Raw genomic sequence first — 24,509 nt, forward strand, 5'->3', positions numbered from 1 at the left:
AGTGTGCATGATTATTATCTCAACAGAAACAATATCTAAGCTTTTGAGAAACCTTTTTATTCTGCATGGGATCAGCCCAGTGGGACTACAGAATAGAAGGTGTACAGGCAGAGCTAGTACAGTACTGTCTGCATATATAAATAAAAAATAATTCTTTATGATACAGCTCTTGTCCATGAGAGGGAAAGCGGAAGGAGAAATGTCAAACAGGACTCTGATATGGCACACAGTTAGGACACCCACACACTGACGTCTGATTTTTAAAGAGAATCAGATTGAAAATGAGGGAGGAGTGACAAAGAAAAGACATGCCCCGTTCCTTAATAACCATCTCCTAAACGCTTCAATAACACAAGAATTCATTATACTTTGTTACATGCACAAAAATATGATGGATTAAAAAAAGTTAAAAGCCTATCATATCCACTCTACATCGCTGCCTTCTACAATTAAATTGTGAGGACGAATTTATCGTATTAACATGAGCTGAATAACGAAATAAAAATCTCCTCCGTGACAAAGAGGGTCGCTTATCACTGCTGCCTCTCTCATCCGTCCACTATGGCCAAGCCTTCGAAAGGTGTCTTCCAGCCTTCCAGCCCCCCATCCCTCCCTCTCAGGAGGGTCAGTCCTCAGTGGTGAGGGCCTCCACAGCCTCCAGGAGGTGCAGGGCCAGGCTGTACTGGGCGTGGTTCTCCGGGAGGATTTCAATCAGACGGCCGACCAGCCTGCTGGTCTGCGGCAGGGGGACCAGGGGGCACCGCAGCTCACCGGGGTCCTGCAGCACACGAAACATATTATATGGCAAAACTTCCAAATAGCCCATATCAATGTAATGACATCTGGTTCAGGGTGCCCTGTAAATACTGGAATACAAGGGTTGAACTGAATTAAAAAATGCACTTATTGAAAATAGCATCTAGCCCCTAAGAACCTGTGACTGAAATATCTCCAGTGTATAAGATGTTTTGGTGTCTCACCATAGCCTTGAGCCATGTGCAGAGGGTGGGGGGCAGGCGGGCCAGGAGCTCCATGGCAGCCTGCGTCTGGCTCTGGCTGTGGAGCAGTGAGTAGCTCAGCCTCTGGCCAGTCAGCACCAGCAGCTGGGAGCCCAGTACATCCTTATCCTCCACCTCTAACATCACCTGGGTGATGACATCCAAAACCACACAATTACACAGCATTTCAAGCACTGTGGTCAGCATAAAGGTTTAATGGAACATACAACAACAAAATGTAGTATCATCCCAAAGAACCACATTTTCCTTTACCTCTTCAGCCCGGGGGTCGAGGCCCTGGTTGTAGAGCTCGCAGACGAGGTGCCGTCTCAGGATGTCGGGGTTTACCTGCAGCAGGGAGCCCAGCTCCAGACACATCGAGGGCCACCAGTCAGCCTTGGGGCCACTAGAAGGTAGAGGGGGGGGGCTGGTGCCAGAGGAATCGTCTATAGCCTGCACCCAGGCGGTCAGCACCCGCAGGAGGAACTGGGACATAATAGGAGGGAAACACAGATGAGACAGAACATTTGTTTCAATATCTTCATTACTACTGATTTCTAGATAAGTTCAGCTCTCACCTCTTGTCGTAGTGAGATCAGACCTGGGTCCATGTCTCCACTGGGCATCAGCTGGATGGTCGTCAGATCTCTGAAGAAAGCATTCTTCCCCTGCGACAGAAAGCAGAGCAATACTTAATAATTCAGTGAAGATCAATGAAGCAGATCAAACTTCTTTTAATACACCCAATACACTACGGCTGTGAACAGACAATGCTGTAATACTAGATTAGGAATCAGACATTAAAGTATCCAGTAGCTATTAAATGATGTCTAGAGACTTTGGTTTACCTTCACAGTCAACGTGAGTGTGTGTGAGTGTGTGTCCCCTCACCTTGCTGTCAAACAGGCTGAGTGGTTTGACCTTTAGACTGAACGTCATAGCAGAATGTAGCAGGGAGGCTAACAGGCAGTGGTGTTGCACCAGGGGGTAGTGGACTCCTCTCTGTTCCAGGGCAAGTTCAGCTATGGATGCGGGGCCCTCTGCCCCGAACCACGCCTCCTCCACAGACAACTCTGGAGCAGGAACCTCCTCCACCGCGGAGTCCGCCTGCATTAAAAAGGAACGAGATGATGATGATGAGAAAGGGTTGTGTAGTGGTGAAGAATGTGGCTAATTCACATTGTGATCATAACTCACCCGCAGTTAACGCAGTGCAGAATACAACACATGCACAACATTTAAAGGCCCCCTCCAGTCAAAAATGTGTTTTGCTTATTGTTGGTTCAGTTGGATGTCTAAGCTTCACCATGCAGAATGATCTATGTGCACATACACTAAAAATTGACTTTTCAGTTAAGAAGGATGCATCGTGTCTAGAATTTACATTTTTGAAATGAACAATATTTATATTGTCTAGATTTTCTAGAAAGACTCATTTTAACAAGGTGTTTGAACTATTTTGTGGAGCAACCATATCAGACACAAATCATAGTTGGAATGTCTGGAGGGGATCTTTAAGTAAGCTAGCAAGCTAATGAAGTGTGTGTCAGCTGTGGTTAGTAGTGGCAGCGACAGGTTCTCCATGCTTTTTATCTGGAATCTGTTTACTTACATAGTAATTTATAAAAGACAAAGGGCACTGATTTTTAACCAATACTCCAGTCACCTCCATGAGGATCTGCAGCAGCTGGACACAGCAGCCCAGGAAATATGTTGCAGCTTTGTCTCCCATCCCGACATCCTGCACACATACACACATCATTAATATGTGAAGCTTAATACTTTAATTGCAATACTACATAGAGGATTGAAAAAATCTAGCATACATCAAGACTGGCATTATATATTTGAAGCTAGGATGATGTTTTAGAATTTATACTGAGACACAAACTTACCCGTCGACATAAGCGATCTTTAGGTGACTTCCCCACCTACGAAAAAAGAAGTGGAAACATTTTACATGTTGCCCCACAGACTTAAAGGTTATATATATATATATATATATATATATATATATATGAGTTTTAAAACAATAACATAGCAAAAAACATCTATTTGCTATGTGATGATATCGTGTAGTCATGGTGTCCTAAGCCTGTGTGGCTATCACAGTGTCTGTGGTTTGTTTCCATAGCAGGTCTGCTCTGCTGAGTAGAACGACTGAAACTGCTGTTTTTATCATTTACGTCTGCGAATTCAGGATTTCTTTAGACCAAACCAGAGTTGGTGATTGTTGGAACAGTGGACAGACTAACCAAGATTGTTTTAGTGAGTTTTATTTGGTTTCTCTCAACTATGAATGAATATACAATGACATATGTAAAATTACTGTTTTTCTCTGTGGAGTCTGGTGGCGAACGATAGCGATATAACTGTTTCTGGTTAAACAAAAGCTCTATGTCTGTAGGGATCCTTTCCATAATGCTGTCAGACACACAGAATAACAATCTGAGCCCGTCAGTGGCAGAAACAAGCAGTGTTAGTGGGTTTAATTCGACGGGTACATTTGTCCCTGTTAGCTTAAGTCGCAACCATTGTAGCCCTTTTCACAAATATTTTCACATCTAACTTTGTGAATTAAAGGTTTATTTCAACAAAACCAGCATTGGTGATTGCTGGAAACTGTGGAAAGACTAAGAAAGATGGTTTGGTAAGTTTTATTTTGTTTCTGTCTGAGCGTTTTGGTCTGAGATGTGGGTGCTCTAGTTTGACATAAAAACACCTTCCCTCAGGCAGAAAGGTGTGTGTCTGTGTATAATTTACCTTCTCCATGAGGAAGGCTGCTGCTGACAAACGCTTGACAATGAACGTGCTCCACATCATTGTAGAGATACCTGTGAGGAAGATTCAAAGTCCAATGACACACTAATAACTCACTTTCAGAAGGCACTGATTAACAGTGGAGACACTGACATTACAACTCATGATACAGTACTTTCACTCTGAGGATATATGTTCTGGTATTTTACACATGCCTGAAGAATGAACACCCTTTTCTATAATTAAACAGTACTAAGATACATCAGACATATTATTATAGAAACTCTTTGCAAGCATGTAAACAAAAGCCACTGAGCCTCTCACCTAGTTGGATATGTGGACTGGAGACCAGCTTTAAATGTTCCACAGCCCAGCTTAAGTATCGACTCTCCTAGGAAGAGAAGCAGGTGTCCAGATTTCAGAACAAATGCAATTTATGAAAACCTGCCTTTCCCCTCTGGTGAAAGTGGCTTGTTGCAGCAAGTACTGATAACATACACAACATTAACAGAAGCAGACAACTATCAAAGAATACCCAAACTGATAAGACTACATCACCAATGAGTAAGATAAAATCGTTTTTTAAACACTTCAGGGCTGTCTTCTGAACTATCATAGACACAAATACGTATCTATATGTCTGTAAACAATATGTGTATGTATGTGGGAATGTGCACCTCAGGGTCTTTGTTCCACTGCACTACATATTCCCAGCAGCAATGAGCGAAGAGCAGGTCGGGTGAAAGTGAGTGGGGGAACCGCTGGCACACTGCCACCAACAGCTCTGGAAAACACAGCGGACACTGTGGTAATGTAATGCTGTATGAGTCTACAAAGGTTTTAACATGTAAAGGTTATAAACATGAGAGAGGATCTTTAATTTAACATCAAGATTTCTGTACGTCAAAACCATTTCAACATTTGTCAACAACATTTTGATCAGTGCTTGTCCAGAATTCATTCCAGCAGCTAGATACCATATCTCTGAGTCCTGACCTGCTGTCCTGTCTGTGTCCTCTTGGCTCTTCTCCTCCTGCTCCTTTCCTTCTTCTCCTGCCTTCTGCTCCAGTTTGTCCTCTGCCTCTTTGTCTTCTCTCTTCTGGAGAATTTCCTTCAGTCGCTCGGGGGACAAGTTGTGCCTGAACACCCACTTGGAGACACTGTCAGCAATGCCACCTTTTTAGATAGATGTGAAAAGAAAAGTGTAAGAGCATCTGTCATATGTAGCCACAACCAGAATATGGAGACTGAACGAAAAAAGAAAAACAATACAAGAACGAAGTGACAGAATTACATCTCATTTAGAAGGAAATCATCACAAAAAAACAAAAGCAAGACAAATAAATAAAACTGCCTGCCTATACACTGTTTATTCCTGAGGATATTCTTCTTTACTGCCTACCTGTGCCTCCTTCCATCAGCGTTTTGATGGAGCACTGTGCTGCAGCGCCCCCTCCTGACCCCTGAGGAGGAGGCACCAACAGCAGAGTCTGCAGCACCAACACATCCTCTAGCTGGCGAACAAACACCACCCACTGCTCCAGCTCTAGGGACACCGCCTCCCACTCTGACTGCAACTGTCACAAACATTAACAGGAAACGGGCGGAGTCAGGGAGTGTGCGTTTTAAGTGGCTGATAGGAGGCGTGGCAAATAAACCGGTATTTTCTACTTCATGTGGCAAACTTAGTATCTCCACCGGAGACTGCGTGTGTGTGCATGAGGCTTCTTTACCTTGCTGTCAGCCCGGCTTGTGATGCTAGCCTTAGCAGCACGGTGAGCAACGAAGGCGGCCAGCAGAGCAGCAGCAGAATTGTGGGACTGGATGCATGTGTGGCGAACTTGCTGCCACCAGGGGGAGATAGACTGGGTGTCCCAAGACTCCTCAACTGCACCTTAAGATGAAGAAGAAGAAGTGGTAACTCTTTGATCATCTTTCATTAACTTTAATTGGCTGACAGACAGACAGACAGACAGACAGACAGACAGACACCTATGTAACGAAGTCAGAACCATCGACTCTGTATAAAAATGGACCACGCATCTCCACCTCCTCCACCTCAAAATGAAGCCAAAATATCCTGGATACAAGTTTTTTTAAGCAGCTGTCATGTCATCTATGGGTGGGACCTCAATACCACAGCCCCAAATGACATCACCAGGATAAAGATGGCAGCGGCCGTATCTGGGATATTTTGGCTTCATTTTTGCACACTGGGACAAAGTGGTCCATCTTTTATATGTGGATGCTATATACGATCAATGGTCAGCACACTCTGGACAAAAACACATACCTTTCATGTTGCTGAGGGCAATGAGTAGTGTGTGTAAGTTTCTAACGGTTTCTCCTGGTTTCTGTAGCATCTCCTTCTCTCTTTGCAACCACACACTTAGCAACAGAGACTGAAAGAAAGAGGAGCAGGAAGAGTAAAAATGAAACACATATTTTCATTTAGAATGGTGACGCTACAAAAAACCCCCTAAAATCATAAAATAAGTTCTATGTTGCTGCCATTCCCATTCTCTTACATAGAGGTGTTTTGGGAGGCTATGGCCTATAACAAAAAACACACATTTCAAAATATGAAATAACAAAAACTACATATCACTATTACATTTGTCTTCAATTTATCTGTGGTTTCAATTCCTCTTCCCTTCTAGACATTCTCATGTATTAACCCTCACCACACTTTTACCTTCATTAGCAAATCTCCATTCAATCTATCAGTCTTTTCCTCCATCTTACCAGTAGCTGCTGTGGACTGATGCCCGCCTCCTGCAGTGTGTCACAGACTTTATGGAGTGGACTGTTTCCACACAGACAACCCCAGAACATAAAGTTCCCTGCAAAGGACACACAAGAGCAAAGTACTCAGTCTGGATTTGTGTGCTGTGCTCCCTCATTGAGATTTCTGTATATGAAAGGTTCATGTGGGGCTCTTTTTCCCTCCCTCACAATTCTCCTTGTGCCTCGTGTAAGTCTGTGCTATTTTTACTCACCTACTAACCCTAACCCATTTGTTTGGTACATATACAGCATCTGGGACAGAATGCATCACATCTGGACCTAAAAACCTGGCAATGCCCTACATTGTTTTTGCTGGATAATTTGATCTAGTCTTGTATTTCTGGAATAATCTTGTAGTCTGTAGTTTGTGCACCCTCATGTCAACATGACATGAAGTCTTGTAGTCTCCACTAGTTAGTTACACTCTATTCATGGGTAGCAATTAATAACATCGATGATTTTTGATTGTGTCATGGTACTTAGGTAAATGGCATATAATGTGAATGCCAATGTTGCCATACCTAGCCGATTCCATTCAGTTTCAGACCCGCGGATCACCCTCAACTCCCCATCCTCGGTGCACTCCATCTGGGAGAGAAAGGCTTGGGCAGGCAGGGGTGAGTAAGGTGAGTCCTGGGCAAATGAAACACTGGGTCTCGAGGTGAGCTGGGCATAGCGTTGCAAGGTGGGGCCAACACGCGACAATTCCTCCTCTATGCCTTCAAAGGAGTCTTGCTGGGTGGGAGACAATAACTCTGCTTTACCACAAACCTTAAGTTAGATTATGTTATACCGTTTGTGTGTGTGTGTGTGTGTGTGTGTGTGTGTGTGTGTGTGTGTGTGTGTGTGTGTGTGTTTGTGTGTGTCCTCTCACGTCTTTAGAGCTGGCCTCTATGTCTGCAGCAGAGTGCAGCTGCTGGATGTCAGAGTAGAGCTGAAGCATTTTCAGCTGTGAAGAGCAGAGCTGGAGTAACGCTGTATCCACTTCCTCAGGGTCTGTAATGCAGAAACACATACATACATCACATTTTTCTCTTGCAAGACGAGGCTGTTTATCAGAGAGAGAAGGCTCTGTGAATCTAGCTTGGTCAACCTTTAGAAATAACAATTTAATCTAGTTTTCTTCACAGTAATAAATGAAATTCTAGGATACCACTGTCTTAGAGCAGAACAACCATTTATCTTCTGAAATAATAAAGTGATACTACACCTTGTTGCTTCAGAACGTCATATAAGGCGCCTGTGACTTTAGTAAGACATGAGACGGGAGCATTCTTATTTGACAGCAGAGACTCCAAAGCCTGAAAGGAAGCAGGAAGGCTGCAGTTACAAGTGTGACTGTTACTGCCAGAGACAATATGGCTGCCTGTCTATTAGTGTGTGAGGCCATCTGTACTGTATCTTTAGTTATACCTGCTTCTTAATGGCAGGGTGTTTGATATCCAGCAGCACACTTTTGGCTTCGCTCTCCAAAATATCTGAAAAGAAAAGATGATTAAAAACACATTATTCACACATCTCTCATGTCATCCACATATATCCATGTGTCCATTCTGTTCTCACTCATGTGTTTCTTACCAGGCTCCACCTCTCTGCTCCTCAGTATAGTTGTCAGTCTCTTTAACAGGTGCATGTCTTTGGCTCGCTCACTCTTCTTGTCACTGAAATGAAGAAGACAAAGAAAGAATGGGGTTTGGATGGATTGCTGGCAGACCTCTTTGCCTTTAACAACTTGTAGACTGGGGACAAGGTATCACTGTGGTTGAAAGCCTTGACTGTAAAAGTGAAAGATGACAGTCTGGTTGCCATAAATCTCCTTCCCTCAACATTCTTTAGCTTGATCTAAATGAGGCTCTTGAGCTGAGTCAGTAAATTATGTAGAAAAAATTAAATAACGTGTTTTTAGCTGAGGTATGCAACACAAATATGAATAAAACACATATTACTTTATACAGGAATTAATAATTGAATTGTAATAGCTTTAGAGGTGCTGGACTATTCCTTTAAAAATACGTGTGTGTGTGTGTGTGTGTACCAACCTGAGGGCCAGGTGGAAGGGGATGTTCACTGTCCTCAGTGCTCCTGTGATGGGATCCAGCAGACACACCTGCTGGGTGTGGAGCTGCCAGCCCTGACTGGTGACACTGTTCACCCCCATCAGACGGTAGCCAGCATACAGCAACCTGGAACATTTTACATACATTTTGTTTTATGCTATTCCCCAGTTTGTACAGTGCATGTTTCTGTGGTATGTTAAATATGAAGATGCAGAGGTGCTGTTTTGTTTGTGATGCTTTTGAGGCGTGTTTATACCTGCAGTGTTTTCCCACAGTGAAGGCTCCGACTCGAGGCCCCTGCTGCATCGCCCACACCTCCAGGATTCCCCTGCGGGGGGCGTAAATGACCAGGAACAGGGCATGGCGTCTAGGGAGGGAAGCAGAGGGGGAGAACTCCCGGTCGCCTCTCTCCTCTGGAACCTGCAGCCAACCCAACTGAGCATCTCGGTAACCTGCAGTTAAATGAATTGTTAGATTTATATTGCAGGGACATGCTAAACAACTTCTAAAGGTTATTTATGAATATAGCATAGACTGAAACTGCTGTTTTTATCATCTATGCCGGTAAATTAAGGATTTATTTCAAGCTGATGATGACCAATGGTGGAAAATACTAACAAAGAGAGTTTTATTTTATTTCTGTCCCATTCAGGGTTCCCACCTTTACAAATCATTTCCCAGGACCTTTTCAGAACAGACTGAAACTGACTACATTTATTTGTCCACAGGTCATAAGTAACAATATGAAGGTTTAAGTGTTCATTGCACATACAATTGACATCACTGTGAACATATTTATGAACCACAGTAAAAAGTAATCTGATCATTAATAGGCTGTATGCATGTAGATATGAGAGTTTTGCCCGGAGCTCTGGAAAAATTAGACAATCACTTTTGCATTTGGTAAACCCCTTGTAAGTGTCATACAGCTCATTCTGCCAACAGTTTCAAACAAAAAACGCACCCAGGTTTACGTAGGTGACCTGAGTGAGGGGCTAAAATGTCAAGACAACAGATTATTTCCAGGATTTTGGTCATTTTAATCAAATTCCAGGTGTTTCCATGACTGGAAAACTAGTCTGTAAATTTCTAACTTTTCCAGGATTCGTGGGAACCCTGCCATTGTTTTGGTCTGAAATGCTGGTGCTCTAGTGGACATCCAGTGAATTTTCTACAGCCTTTAAGCTGAATGCATGACTTGGCAGCACTGATTTTAAAGGAGGACTTCAGAAGGAGGGTTCAATGTTTAGTGCTCTTGGACCAGACATGTTTCATTGTTAACACAATATTATTTATGTAGTCAGCTTTCTGCTTTCTCCTCACCTTTCCACATGCGAATGGAAATGCCCCTGGCCAGGTCCAGCAGTGAGACTCGACCAAAGTCATCCGTAACTCCGGCCAGCGTGTTGCAGGGGGACAGACAGATGGACTCGCCGTGGCGCCGAGAGTCTGGGAGACCAAATCTGGATGGAGGAGGTCAGATTCCAGAGAGAGGAAGATGAAAGAACATCAGGAAGCTTCATATTGTCAATAAAACAAGGCCACAATAGGCCTGCTGCATTTGTGTTGCAATATCACAACTGGTACCTGATCCCTAAGGGCGTAGCAGGCTCCACCTTGGGCTTCTGTTTCTGCACAGCCTCCTCTTCATTCTTATTCTTGTTCCAACCTAACCATCCACTGATTGGAAAACAGCAAAGAGAGAGATGAAAAGATGGATAACAGATACAGATAAAGTGAGCATGAGACAATTAAGATGATGAATACATGTAAAGAGAGGATTGGGGGGACTAGAGAATAAGAAAAGGTAATAAAGGAGAGGAGGGGACTGACAACACTAGAAAGATAGTGAAAGAAGATTCATGGAACGATGAAAGCAAACTATCCTCCTGCATGGATGGCATTGAGCAGAGACTGGCTATAATTCAGAGTATTGATTGGGCTGCTTTGTGCTGTTAGAGCAGCAGAGGATTGTCAACAGTGCAGCATCCAGTCTTTAAGTGTGTGTGTCTGACAGGAATCACATGCACACACACGCCCGCAGAAACAGTGGACAACCATTGTTGTCTTTTAAACAATGCACCACACAAACTGAGATGTGATTAATCAGTTTCATCCCGCTCCTTTGGTATTACTCATACAGCTTGTTTCTTTGATTGTTTGTCTCAATTGCTGTATGTTTCAGAAAAGTGCTATTTAAACATACTACAATGAGTTTTTAACTACTTATTAAGCTGTCTGTGTTTAATACTGATTCATCTATACAATTTACATAAACTAACAAGACTACCAGCGAGAAGACTGGCCATTTCTATATAATTATTCTTAATCCCTGCCACTGGGTTGGAATCCATTGAATTCCCCTTGAAGTCAATGAAATGAGGTGGTGGAAACACTACAGCTTTTGTCCACAGGGGCCGCCAGAATCAATACAAAAGGAAAGTTCCTTGTAGCTGCTTAAAGTAAAATTATGTAAATAATGCAGATAAACTTCCATACACACTAAAGCTTGGTTTTACACGCACACACACACACACACACAGACACACACACGCGCACAGACACACACACACACACACACACACACACACGCACACACACTAAAACACACCTGGCAGCATTGAAGAGGGCTGAGGTGAGTTTACTGGCCACAGCCAGAGCCACATGAGAGAGGAGAGGCTGGGAGCTTCCCTAAAGACAGACAGAGAGACACAACAAACAACGGAGTTTACTCTCCAATTTGCACTTATGTTGCCTGTACGGTCATTCTTATTGGAAATAAGCAGCCTGACTTGTTCCAAACACTCACCTCTACAGCATAGTAAAAGCCTGTGTACGGCCCACCTCCCACAGTGACATACTGGCTCATGGCGGGGGGACTGCCTTTGACCGAAGCATTAAACCCCCCCAGGATAGATGCATTCTTCATTTGATCAAACACACACAGCGTCATAATGCCTGAGAGCAGGAGAGATGGAGAGAGAACAGAGATGAACAGAAATATGGGAAAAGACAATGATAGGAATTAGTGCAGGGAACGCAGCACATGCATATGACGCTACAGCATAATACTTTTACTTTTTATTCATTATAATACATACACACATACAATACATTTTGCGCTTCCCCATGAAGTTTTTGTTTTTGAAGTTATATGTGCAATAAAAAAATGCCAGAAAAATTTGAGAATCACCTTCACTTTAATCCTGTGATTAAAAAATAGTTTCTTACCCACACTACTGTGGTCCACAATAGTGTCCATGTCCTGCAGACCCCACTTCTTATAGGCCAGGGGAGGAGGCTGGATCACATCACTACCTGCTGCTGCCGCTGGATGAAGAGACCAGATGATGTACAGTTAGATTACCAAAAAGAGCCTTCATCATCTATTGCCTTTAGTGAGCCTTGGATTTGGCAACAGTTAGAACTGCAGCACTGCGCTTTAATAGTAACAGGATTGCACGATGCACACCAGCACTACTAGATGCTCAGCTGAAGCTTGGCTACTAACCTTCTAGACACTGTATAAGGCTGTATGTGTGTGGCAGTGGTAGTGTGTATGCCTCTTTAGTACCTGAATGCCTTGTGGCAACCACTATCCACACAGCCAGCAAGAAAAACACATCTCTAGTTAACACACTGAAAAATACTAGAATATTTAGCACTAGAATTCCATGACATACCCCATATGCACATATACTGTAAATACTCACAGTTGGGTGCACACATACACACACACAAGCAGCAGTACCTCTTGCAACCTGGTTCCTGCAGGCACGCAGAGACTGAAAGAGGCTGAAACCATCGATGGTGACCAGAGCAGCAGGGTAGAGGATGCTTAACTCTTCATGCTGTGATAGGATTAAATCAATAATGAGACGTTTTTGGGATAGGGTAGGAACAAGTAAACCTTGAGTTTAGAATATTTGGTCATAGAAATAAGTTTTCCTAAGTTCAAGATTTAAAGATCCAGTGTGTAACATTTAGGAGGATATGTCAGAAATGGAATATATTCCATATATTCTGAAACCAACTTTCATGCACAGCTCTGACAGGAGTGTTCGGCGCTTGCATTACCTGCTCAGTTACTCCAGGATGACGAGGGATCTCATATGTGCGACACTTGAGCCTCAGTACAGGGTCCTCATGCAGCAGCTGGGCCAGGAGCAGAACCCCGTTCTGACGAGAAATAATCGGTGTTACATTTAATACCGTCAGCCCTGACTATTTATAGACCATATTGAATGGTTTCATTTTCCTTTGTCTGCTGATAATGATAAATAATAAAGTGAATTGTTGCACAGGCTACAAAAGTGTTGGAGTACACAAAAAGGAGAGATGACACTGCGCTTTAGATTGACAAGGTACCTCTGTGTAGAAGCGGACGTAGCCAGATGTGAAACCCACTACTACACACGTCCAGTCAGGCCGCCCAGTGGAGCTCCTACGCACACAAACATATACTGTAAAAGCAGCTATGATGCACACACACACACACACACACACACACACACACACACACACACACACACACACACCATCTATTTTCTATATAACTAATTCTTACCTCTTCTGGCTTGCCAGTGGTATACAGACAGAGCTGCTCACACACTCTCTGTGGTGAGAGAAACAGAGACAAAGTAAGATGTTGTGTCTGTATGACAGTTCACTTAGATCATGTCCATTATCTCATGTTTCATTTGTTTAAGCCTTTTTCAAACAACTATCCCTTTTCAAAGAGAGCTTTCTTTATCTTCTGTAGTTTTCCATGTCACTCTGAAATTCATTTCCATTCCTGCCTGCGCATTTCCTTAATTTCCTCATTCCCTCTAATAAGTTAATCTAAAGTGACGCTTACCCTTCGTCAGTGCTGAGGGTTCCAGTCCAAGACACAGCCAGGGTCATCTCTTCTCTGCCGCTGTCATTTGAACGCCACTTAGCTATAGGGATTAATAAACATTAACAGTAATATATAACTCCTCAGAGTGCTTAGATGTTTGTGCGTGTGGCTGTGTTTGAATGTCTGACCTGAGAGAAAGACAGCCTTCTGTTCGCGGGCCACTACCAGCAGGTCGGAGCAGGGCGACATGGCCACTACACAGTCCTGCAGCCAGGGTCCACTCTGCCCTGTGGTCTCCTCTTCCACCTGCGGGGCAAAGAGGAAAGTTAGTGGGAGGGGACCTTTCAATCTGTAAATGATGAGTGATAACCCCCATACAACACCTCAGGTCAAGTTTGCTTTTTGTCAGTTTATTTAGAGAATTTTCCATCAGTTTCTTGCAAATTTGAAATGTCCAATTCCCCTTTACTCAAGCCTAGGGCCTGGTGGTGGGTGAGGGATTTGCCCCTGTTCTTGTTTAATAACTCTTAATCTTGCCTACTGTACTCTACCAGTCGCTTTGGCAGGAAATCAAGCCGCCATTAGATATTCTGCTCCAATACTACTTGCTGTTCAAAGTTCATTCCCTGACATTTTTTCCAACATCATTTAACAATTCAACTACTTAAAGTGGTTTCACCTAGGGCTGCACAATATGGAAAAATCACATTACCATTATTTTATTTTATTTTTTACGATTGTGATATTATTCATGATTAATGGGAATGATAGCTTTTCCATAACAATCGTTGTTGGGGTCTGAACAAAACAAACATGTTTTCAGGAGAACAAGATTCGTAGACAAGGGCATCTTTACATCAACACAGTACTTCATTATTATTGCTATTCTGTCTCACATTTTACCTTCATCAAAAATTGCAGCCTCTGAAACTGCACTTTTTTAATTGAGTTTGCAGCACTAGTTTCAACTTTGATGTGAAAATATAGGGTAATTATGGAACAATTGGGCAATAATCGTATAATTTAAGCAAACAATAGTGAAAAACTATTAATGTATAAGGTACTTTTGTTAGCAGCTGAAGCAGTTTTGCAATGCTAGAAAAAGGACAATGTGAGAATAGACGATGAAATAGAAAAGGACAGACCGTTGTGGCAGTAGCGGCTTCCTCCTCTTTGTTATCACCACTGTCCCACGCTGACTCCCACTCAGAGGTTTCCCAAGACAGCTCATTTTCTGTAAGGGAAAAAGGAAACAGGGAAATCAAATTACAATTAGTTTTAATTTGACACCATGCTGACAGAGCAGCTTGTGCAGAGGTAAGATTTCCTAAGTGGTCGATCTCCCTTGGATTCCTAAAGATCAGATCAATCCAATAAAAAGTTCATAGTTCCAATAAAAGACCAAAGTGACTGACTGAGCTGTTATAGAGGTGTGAAATTACAGAGTAGTAAGTCACAGCAGTTCTGTGTGTGGAAGTGTTAAAGCCATCTGTTAAAAATATTCACTGAACACAGACCTGCTAATGTCATTCTACCAAACCATAAAAAAGGGGGTGGGTGGCTGAGGTTGTGCTACAGGGCAATATCCTAAAATATTCATAAGTGGGTGGGAGACAAAGTGACAGAACAAATCCACTGCAGTGGACTACTGCAGTGTGTGTGGTGGCCAACGTCACTTCACTATCAGACTGAGGTGATGACACATTCTCGATGTCTAACCGCATCAACATGAAATGAAGATGTGAGGCAACTGAGCGCAGCGTCCTTTCTGTGTGTATGTGTGTGTCTGTTCTCTTTGGCTGAGCATCCTGCAGTGATGTGTTCAGGTGCCTCATGTGGGATGACTCATAGCACAAAAGGCCCTTTCAGTGCCCTTCTGCTATTTCAGAGCAGATGAAGCTCACTTTAAAAAGGCCTTAGCATCAAACGACTTGCCTTTATATTACAACAGTCAGGCCATAGGAAACAATTGATGCAATTCATACAAGATGCATTTTCTGTACATCTTATATACACATGATTTATTCTGTATCGCACCTAAAAAAAAGAACACATAAATGAACAACCAGCTATGCATTAGGAGGGAGGTTAAAACTTTCACTATATCCTGACAGTAGTAGTAATCTGTGAAACAATCAGGTTCCTCCTCGTGCTCCTAATGGGATTTGAAAGAATCCACCGGGCCTGAACCAAAACAACCAACCAGAGCCAAGAAAGGTAGTGGATTGGTAGTCAAATAACAATGTTTTCAGTTGGCAGCTTGAGGCTGAAAAGAGTTAGCTGTCTTTCTCGGTTCTGATTGGTTGTTTTGTTCCGGCCCGGTGCATTCTTGTAAACGCCATTAGGAGCACTAGGAGGAGCCAGAGGACCCTGAGTCCCCCCAGATCATCTGTCTCATGTTCTTCTGTCAGGATCCAGTGAAAGTTTCAGCAAATATGACAGAAAGTTACTTTTTAGAAAATGTACCTACTGTAGCTTTAACTGATATTTATTTTCCATACTGTTACCTATAACCAAAAAATGAAAGAGTAGCTGCAGACAAACTGGACTTGCAGCCATTAGCTACCTTACCGTAACGTTATTTAGCAGTATGCATAGCCCTTAGCTCCGTTAGCAATGACTTTGTTTAACTTCATGCTGTAGCTAGCTAGTTCCACAGGTAGCTAACAGGGCTATTGTCACTTTAGTTATCGTTGTGCGCTGCAGCGTGCTAAGTTAAACCTGGTCTATCTAGCCCTGGTAACGCACCTGTTTGACTCTTCTCCTCCGCTGGCTCGGTTTTCTGACTCTGGAACAAGTAGTCCCGGACAGTTTTGAGCTCTTGGAGCCGACAGAACTCCAATAAGCTGCAGGACATCTCTCTCCCGTCCCGTCAGGAGCCAAGCAGACGGGGGATCAGCCAGTTAGCCTGCTTGCTAAGACAGTCCAGTCTTAGAAGATCAACGTAGCTTAGCACTTAGTCCGTTTGTACCTCCTGCTACCGTGTTAACGTTATGACAGCGTGTTCACTGAGACAGTACGTCTTACGTGTCTTCTAATGTCCCCTATAAATCTATTAATACGGATCTAGTATTCTTATTTTTCCCAACATTTGCAGTTCCCACCCTAGTCCTGATGTGTTGATGACACACCGTTAGCATAATAACACTGGTATGCTTCCGGGTTAGAGCTGAGTCGAAATTTCAGAATAAAAGATGTGAGATGTATTCATTGACACATAATAACTTCAATGACATGTCATAATAATAATGAAGACATGTTTGTGTCCGTATATAAATAAAAAATGTTAAATCGAGAATATGATCTATTGGTATTTGAAACAGTGTATTGCTATAGTTTTTTCACCAGAGGGCGATAGAGGAACATTGTTCAGGTCTCTGGCTCTCTGTGCCCTTCCTCCTCCCAGCTCTCATGTTTTCTTTAGTTTGAGCCCCAATGCCCAACTCTACTTTTCTGAATGTGTACGAGAACTTTATTGTATATTTTTATATTATAGCTCAAAGGCATACATGCTGCTTGGTGAACATTTGGAAAATAATGCGATCAAACTTATTTTTTCATTTTTTGTGGTTATATTGTAATTTTTAATTTCTTAATGTTTTTATGTATTGCTACAGTATATAGCAACTGCATTTAGGGTATAGGTCTACTGCAGGAGCTCAATACTGTATGTTAATGTAGGTTAATGGAGTAGGATGAAATCACTGATCATGCACTCATTATGCCATTTAGGCCAGCACTGCTTGGAAGCAACTTCTTTAATATGACTGTTGAACATCAGGCGGAAAATGGCAGCTCTGGCAAAAAGGCTGACAAAATCTGGAAATTACCACCAATATTTTAGGAACATTTTCTTCCTATGATATTATAGGTGCTGGAAATATCTGAACGTAACGCCAAGTTTGCTCAGCTATCCCCAGCAATAACAAAATATATACGCCACTGTACCACCAAACCAACAAAGAAATGCAAGCTTATTGCCAGCAGAAGGTGTTTTAGGGAAGATTTTGCCTTTAAATGACTGTATACAGTTGCACAGAGTGATCCTACTTACTGGATAACTGGTTATGTTAAACAGGTCACAGCCTATTTAACTGTGTCTTGTTGCCCTACATAGACGATTTATTACCGCCCTTCACTCTATGAAGTAAAATGTTCAGTGTAAGTGTTCCTGAGGCCAAGACATTCCGAGTCTTGTGGGGTCAGAGGTCAAGGATACTACTTTCTTTCCTTTGTGAACATACTGTAGCGCCTGTGGACCAGCTGTTAGTGGCATTGTTCAGCGCTGCTCAGTGTCTTTTTTTTCCATCCTTTCCTACGTTCTTTAAGAAGCAATGGGCATGTTGCCAGTGCACTTCCCACATCTTCACTAACAATCCCACCTAACATCCAAAACACACACACACACACACACACACACACACACACACACACACACACACACACACACACACACACTCACTAACCTACAGTATAGAGCACGCACACATAAACACACAAATACAAACTCACCTCTGGGGGGTGCCCAAAAGTTTCCGGTCAGGAAGGCCAGACTCAGAAAGTCAGGAAACAATTGGGTGTCAGAAAGGTCCTTGGGCCCGTCTCAGTCACATTTCCCCCGTCCTGTGCCGTTGCTTATTGCGTCGGCCGTTTTACAGTCTAAAGAAACAACTCTCCATCTGGTTCCCCCTCTTCCTTTGTTGACAAGGAAGTAGGCTGGCATCGTTCTGTCCCAGGATGAACGTGTTGTTGATACACAAAGAGAGATGGCATTGATTTATTCAGACACACCAAGCGTTAAAAGGCCTTGGGTGCTTTGAGGATTGTTTTGTGTTGCTTGTTTCTTGATAGCTGTGCACGTCATACGGTGCCATTGAGATTCACACGGTGGAATTAGAATAAACCAGATAATATTTTTTATTGGCATGTAAGACTCAATGGCGACCTGTACTGAGTGACTTGGCTGCTGTGTGATGTGGCTTTAAGTGTGTTTGCCAACCAGACTTGAACGCTGCCCCACTGTAATCTCTTCACAAGTGCACTCGACGTCTGGGAAACACAAACTTTGAAGGAAGTAATGCAGTGTGAAAGACTGAGGTCGGCATGCTGGCTCGACTCCTTGCATAATCTGAAATGAATAGTACTCAGACACAAGCCCACACAGTCTGGAAACCCTGCAGGTCACTGGGAGTTCACCATTAGGCTTCTTGTCTAAAACTTACGGAAGGAGGAGATTAGATGTTTGAGTGTGCTATGCTTATAGCATCATATAAAACAAATGTCATAATGGTGTTTGACTATTCTCACATGATATGGCAGGGTAATGCGTTAGCTTTGGCCCGTGGTGGCAGGCTGTGTTGCGCCATTCAACATATCTATGTAACATTTCAGCTGCTCATCGCACCAAGGGTTCATATTCTGCTCTGCTTCTTACATCTAGTGGAAATCATAGTCCTTCTGCATTCAAACATACAAGTAAATGTTGTTAATCTGACTACTACAGTGGAAACCCTTCAGACTAATTGTTTTCCAGTTATAAGTTTCCCATTGAATAATATTTTTATGTAAAATAAAATGTATGCTATTTTTTTTATGTGTTTATTATATTTGTTTAATGTCTGGTACAATGTACTGTATACAGTACTTATGGGGAGCTACGGGAAAAGTCCTTCTGTCTTTTGTTTTTTTATGTATTTTTTGGTTATTTTTGCTGCTGAAGATTGACAAGAAAGAGTCGAAGCCATCGCTGCTGCAGCAAGGACTCAGCCTTGGCAGATTGGGAGCCAGCTCTATAGGGCGCCCTGATAAAGTGCTTTTATGTTTGTATTTCATTTTGTAGCTGATTTCAGGTCAGTTAGGGTTCTGATGTCTTCTATTCAGACTTTTAGAAACCCAGAGAAGATATGTTTGGTGTGTTGTCTGCCATCAGGTCAATCACGTTAGTTGGCTAAAACATATAACACTGATGTAGTTTCAGAAGTTTAATGTTGTCTCAAATGTGCTATACATGACTGTAAGTGATCTGTGACATGAAATACTAACCTGGCCGTGTACTAAAGACAATGAAATTAAATGCTGTGGAATTATCTTTACAATTTATCCAATTTAAAACAACTATTTGTTGTAAAATAAAAAAGGAAACAGTTATTTAATAACTGAGATGCTTGTGCTAACTTTGTAAAGCATTAGATTCATACTGATGGATGTTCAAGTCTTTAGAATATAGTATGTTAATATTATACTCACTTCAATAAAGTCAGGTCTGTATATAAATACATTTTTTTACTCCACTTCCTGTTTGAAATGATTAGATTTTTGCTTGATGCACACAAAGTGCCCAACTGTCATGGTTTTACAAGACACCAAAAATACAGTTGCAGTGAACAAACATTTCATTTCATTACAAAGTCACAGATTATAGATTATTATACGGCTCAGTCTTACACAGAATATTCTGCCTTCTCTCCCAAGCTTGGCACAGAAAGTTCTCTACAGGAAAGGCTCCCCTCTTGAAGCACAATTGAAGTGTTTCATAATAATCAGGCTAAAAGAAATCATTATAAATGGAAGACATTTTACTAAAAATGACATCCTTTATGTTCTCGTAGACAGGGCAGCAAAACAAGTGGAGTGGCATTAAATCTACCAGTCCCCAGTCCTGAATGTGCTCCTGAACACAATATATATGCCTATTATGTTGGTTATACTTCACATGAGGTTCTACATTGTTACTATTCCTTATGAGACAATAAGTTTGTAATTTTGTTTTATACCATATGTTAACAGACCATTTTTCTCTATATAGGAGAACATTTTTACTCCTAATCCCCTGAATATCACAAAGTAAGGTGATCTGGAAAATGAATGACACATTGTTAAAGTAAAATAAGGATTTCAAGTCATTAGCCTAGGGGTACATTTTTTTTCTGCTTTTTTTCCCTGAAAGCTGTTGTGTCAAAACCTGATGTTTAATGGTTAGTTAGAGTTGAGTTATTTGGCCAAAGTCACATTTTAAACATGCATTTTCACCGACTGACACCAATATATTCTCAATGTGCATTACCTTGTGCTGCTGGGAAGGTTACATTAGGATATATGTCCATAACTGCATATCAGAAAACTACTCACTTTAAAAGTGAAAAGCTTGCATGAAAATCATTTTGCACTTTTTTTTCTTTTTGTATTTAAAAAAATAAATCAGCATATCCAGACGTGAATGTCTGCATTGCATTATGTGTGGAACACAGTTCTATACAACCTTATGAATAGCTTCAAGACAGTTAAGAGGTAATATAGATCCAAAGGTCACACAGACATGTGGTTACTCTTTTATGACAAATAAAATCTGTTCTCTGAACTCTGCAGTGGAAGTTTCTAGGTGTTCAATAACAATATGACACCAGTTTAAAAAAAATTATACTGCAAGCCTTTCAGTGTCGTGTGGTTTTGGTGCAAGTTTCCAGAGTCTATCAGCAGAGTAGAAGAAGTCAACAAACTGAAACACACTTTTCTCAGAAGAACAAATGTCTTCTCTTACCCCCATCTAATCTTGCTCTTAAAATCCTGCAGCCATACAAAATCATCACTGCTGACGTTGTGGTAAAATGTGAGAGGTTATAAGTGCTGTGAAACTGAAGACACGGGACTCTGTGATCCTACTTTACCTGTGGGTATTGCAAAATGAGCATGAGGGCATTCACAACCACGAAACAAATAAACTACACTGTCGCTCCCTTTTTGAGCGAGCCAACAGACTACACTGGCTCTGAATCATCCTTTTGAGTCCCATCACAGAGAGTGACTGAGACTAGTTCAAGGCCAAATGCCAATTTTCTCTGTCCCAGGGCATCTCTCAAATCACACTTATTATGATGATGAGAAGGACATTCATAAGATTATGGGTTTTTGATGATAATATTAGTCTTACATGCCCTCTTGTCCACATGTAGACTGTGATGTTTAGCACATAGTGCATCTCTAGCCCATCCTGTTAGCCATGGAACTAATCCTTGCAGGACAAGCATAATATCCTTTTTTGACATGGCCGGTACTTTTTGAAGTCTTCAGAGTTGAGAGTGTTGTCTTTTTTTTATTTGACCATGGTTCAACATGGTGGCCTGCGTAGAAGAGGACCTGCTCCCTCTGTAGATACCTTCATTCTCAGGCAACAAAAATAACGATTCTTGTATTCAGGTGATTATACTCTAATGAAAACATAGCTATGAATATTATATTCTATTTCTGCCAATAGATCCTCCTAAATGTAACACACTGGACTTTAAATGTGGGTTGTTTGTTTCTGCCAGGCTACTACCAATAAAACTATACCCACACAGTCCTGAGGAAGCAGTGTGTTGATCTCAAATGTTAAAGGCCAAAACTTGAACTCAAATGGCTGCTTATTTATTTATGGATATTATACATATATACATTATACATATACCAGCAATAACATGATTAAGCCACCTGGGGGCAGTGGAAACAAGTTGTGAACACAACTTTCACCTTTTAAGTTGACACTATGGACAGGTACTCATTTACACATCCGGCAAAACAAATTATCATTCATTAGGAGTCGTGTTTGTGTCCACCTGATGAATAGAAGTCCAGTTTTCACTTTCTCAACCAACTCATGAAGAAATATCTGGCTCTTTAGCTGCTAAACGCTCAACCATGTCCACCAACTAAATTTATCTGACAAGGTCAAATATATACATTATAACTGGTTTAATATCATCATGACATCTTGAGACGTGAAACCAAGTTTTAAGGGAATTTCAGTGATGACCTTAATATACCTTTAATATAGATATATTTGAATATTTTGGAATTAGCTTTGAGGTTAAGACGACAACCATAAATGGTATGGAAACCGGTTTGCATCCAGCCAAGACCTTTGTTGCATCTCTCTCCCTTGTATCCGTCAGTCCATCCACTGTCTGACTGTAATAAAAGCATGAAAATGCCCCAAGAATGCTTAAGAAAAAAACAAATAAACCGGTTAACTTTAGGATAATGACACAAGAATGGCTTGAGAATGCATATCTGTACATATTGGATCACACTTTGGAGTGAGGAACTTGAAGACATAAAAGAGGTTTGATTTATGTTGTGCCTGGAATGCCACAGTAACAGGAGACATTCTGGTTTCCACCAAGCTCAGCACATTTTCACAGTGAGCCCTGTCTTTAGTTTGGTTCAGTGACCATCATCAGCCAAGTTCACATTTATAAGGGCAAAGCTTCACTAACGCCACCCCTTCTAGTGAAACATTGATGGCGGAAATGCAATGACATATTTCCATTGCAGATGCCATCAGAACGAGGGGCAGTGGTGTTCATTTACACCCTGACTGTTATGCACACGTTAATCTCATGTCGTTTTGGCAGATCACCATATGTCAACAGCCCGGCTCCGTTGGCTCCACACTTAAAATTTCCCCCGCATTCCAATCATTAACTGATAAACATTTAACATGAACTGTAACTTCCAAACAAGCAAAGATAATACAGATAATGTAGAATATCACAATATTCATAATTCATTATTCATCGTTGTTATTGACTAGGTTTGCATATCAGCTATCTGCTCATTTTGAAGTGTGGTTCTTGTCTGACAGCGTGACTTTAAAGTTTGGGTACATAATGAGCAATGCCAGCTGTCACTGTCAGGAAGTGCACCATGAAATTTCTGCACATGAACTTGTTGACACTGAATGAACACTATAATTTAATAAGAATATCCACAGGAAAGTGCAGGTGTCATTAGTGAAATTAAATAACACAGGTTTGACTGTACAACAAGATCCACGACTCTTAAAAAAAAATAAGCCCACATTTTACATAAACAAAATGTCTAACTAGCCTAAATTGGAAAAACACCTATCTCAAGGGCTGAAGGACTGAAATTCCGCCTCATGTATTGCTGTTTTTCTCTTCTTCACTTCTGTAAAAATTAGTCGACCCACAAGACAAATTCTTAAAAAAGAATGGCCAAAATAGACGAAGCAGGGGCCAAAATATCCTAACTTTTAGTTCCTACTATAGGTCAAACTCTAAAAGCTTGTTCTGTAACACAGCTCAGTAGCATTATTAGACATGGGATCTTAAACTGCCAGTCTGCACTGGATCTTTTTGTTAAGAATGATGTAAGCAATGGAAATATTTTCAGAATATTGCACTTAGTTATAGTACTTGAACGATGAAGTGGCCCTCCTATGAGATGACAATACCAGCAGCGACCCCTGTATTAGAACATGCAGACATTAGCGGGTACAATTTTTACCATATTCACTACCTTTGTTTAACGTGTTAGCATTCTAATATTCACTCATTAGCATTACACACAAAGGCTGAGGCTGATGTCATTAGCAAGTATCTGGTCATAAGTACGGAACAAAGTGAAATACTGACCCAATGACACGAGTAAAAGGCAGGGGATTAAAGTCAGTAGCATTCATCCTATGGGGACCCTGATTGTTGGGATAAAATTTCATGACAATCCACCAAATATTTGTTGAGATATTTCTGTGCGGACCAAAACTGACCAACCAACACTGCCATCCCTAGAGCCAATTTTAGTCTCAATCCAAGCTGTGATGATGACATCAGGGTTCATTTTCAGCATCTCAGAAGACATTATACAACTGTTCAGCAGTAGCTACAGTCCAGTTCATGGTTTCTGTGTACACATGGGTCCGTTTGACATACATTTCACCATCTGCCCAAGAGTTTGTGGACCTCTGCATGCAGCCTAAAATTTGTGAGTATGTGGACTGTCTGTGCACTGATTGCACATACACTTGAAAAGCACACTGGACGCATGCATGTATGGTATTCTTCAGTCATTAAAGGGTTAGTTTTTTATTTTATTTATATGTTGTTTAGCCCTATAACTATGTATTGTACATTTCTAGTTTTCTAGTATACATGTGTGGAACATGTATAGATGCATGTGAGCAAGTCTGCAGCTGTCAGAATTTGTACCTAAATATGAAGGCCTAAATGGAAGTTTGTGTTAAACCATTGGATAATAACTTTAATAACGTAATGATCACAAAACACTAAG

General features: G+C 41.5%; 1 protein-coding gene across 2 annotated transcripts; it reads right to left on the bottom strand.

Annotated features, from left to right (window-relative positions):
- Window positions 1-36: 36 nt before the first annotated feature.
- rab3gap2 (RAB3 GTPase activating protein subunit 2 (non-catalytic)) lies at window positions 37-16,596 on the bottom strand. Of its 2 annotated transcripts, none has more exons than XM_051396261.1 (35): window positions 16,191-16,596; window positions 14,588-14,676; window positions 13,631-13,748; window positions 13,461-13,542; window positions 13,170-13,217; window positions 12,971-13,046; window positions 12,680-12,781; window positions 12,354-12,453; window positions 11,834-11,932; window positions 11,412-11,560; window positions 11,214-11,293; window positions 10,190-10,282; window positions 9,926-10,065; window positions 8,859-9,054; window positions 8,585-8,728; window positions 8,124-8,206; window positions 7,959-8,023; window positions 7,756-7,846; window positions 7,420-7,541; window positions 7,067-7,280; window positions 6,504-6,601; window positions 6,052-6,160; window positions 5,492-5,652; window positions 5,161-5,335; window positions 4,755-4,934; window positions 4,436-4,542; window positions 4,083-4,149; window positions 3,762-3,832; window positions 2,894-2,929; window positions 2,665-2,739; window positions 1,890-2,105; window positions 1,577-1,666; window positions 1,272-1,484; window positions 981-1,145; window positions 37-778 (listed from the first exon to the last, which is right to left on the bottom strand). In XM_051396261.1, exons 1-35 carry the CDS (start codon window positions 16,297-16,299, stop codon window positions 626-628), a joined length of 4,116 nt encoding a protein of 1,371 aa, XP_051252221.1. In that variant the 5' UTR covers window positions 16,300-16,596; the 3' UTR covers window positions 37-625. The 2 variants fall into 2 exon arrangements, with proteins under 2 accessions (XP_051252221.1, XP_051252220.1); XM_051396260.1 differs by having other exon boundaries at window positions 2,611-2,739.
- Between the last annotated feature and the right edge of the window lie 7,913 nt (window positions 16,597-24,509).

Source organism: Dicentrarchus labrax, unplaced genomic scaffold, assembly GCF_905237075.1.
Source record: "Dicentrarchus labrax unplaced genomic scaffold, dlabrax2021, whole genome shotgun sequence".
NCBI lineage: Eukaryota > Metazoa > Chordata > Actinopteri > Moronidae > Dicentrarchus > Dicentrarchus labrax.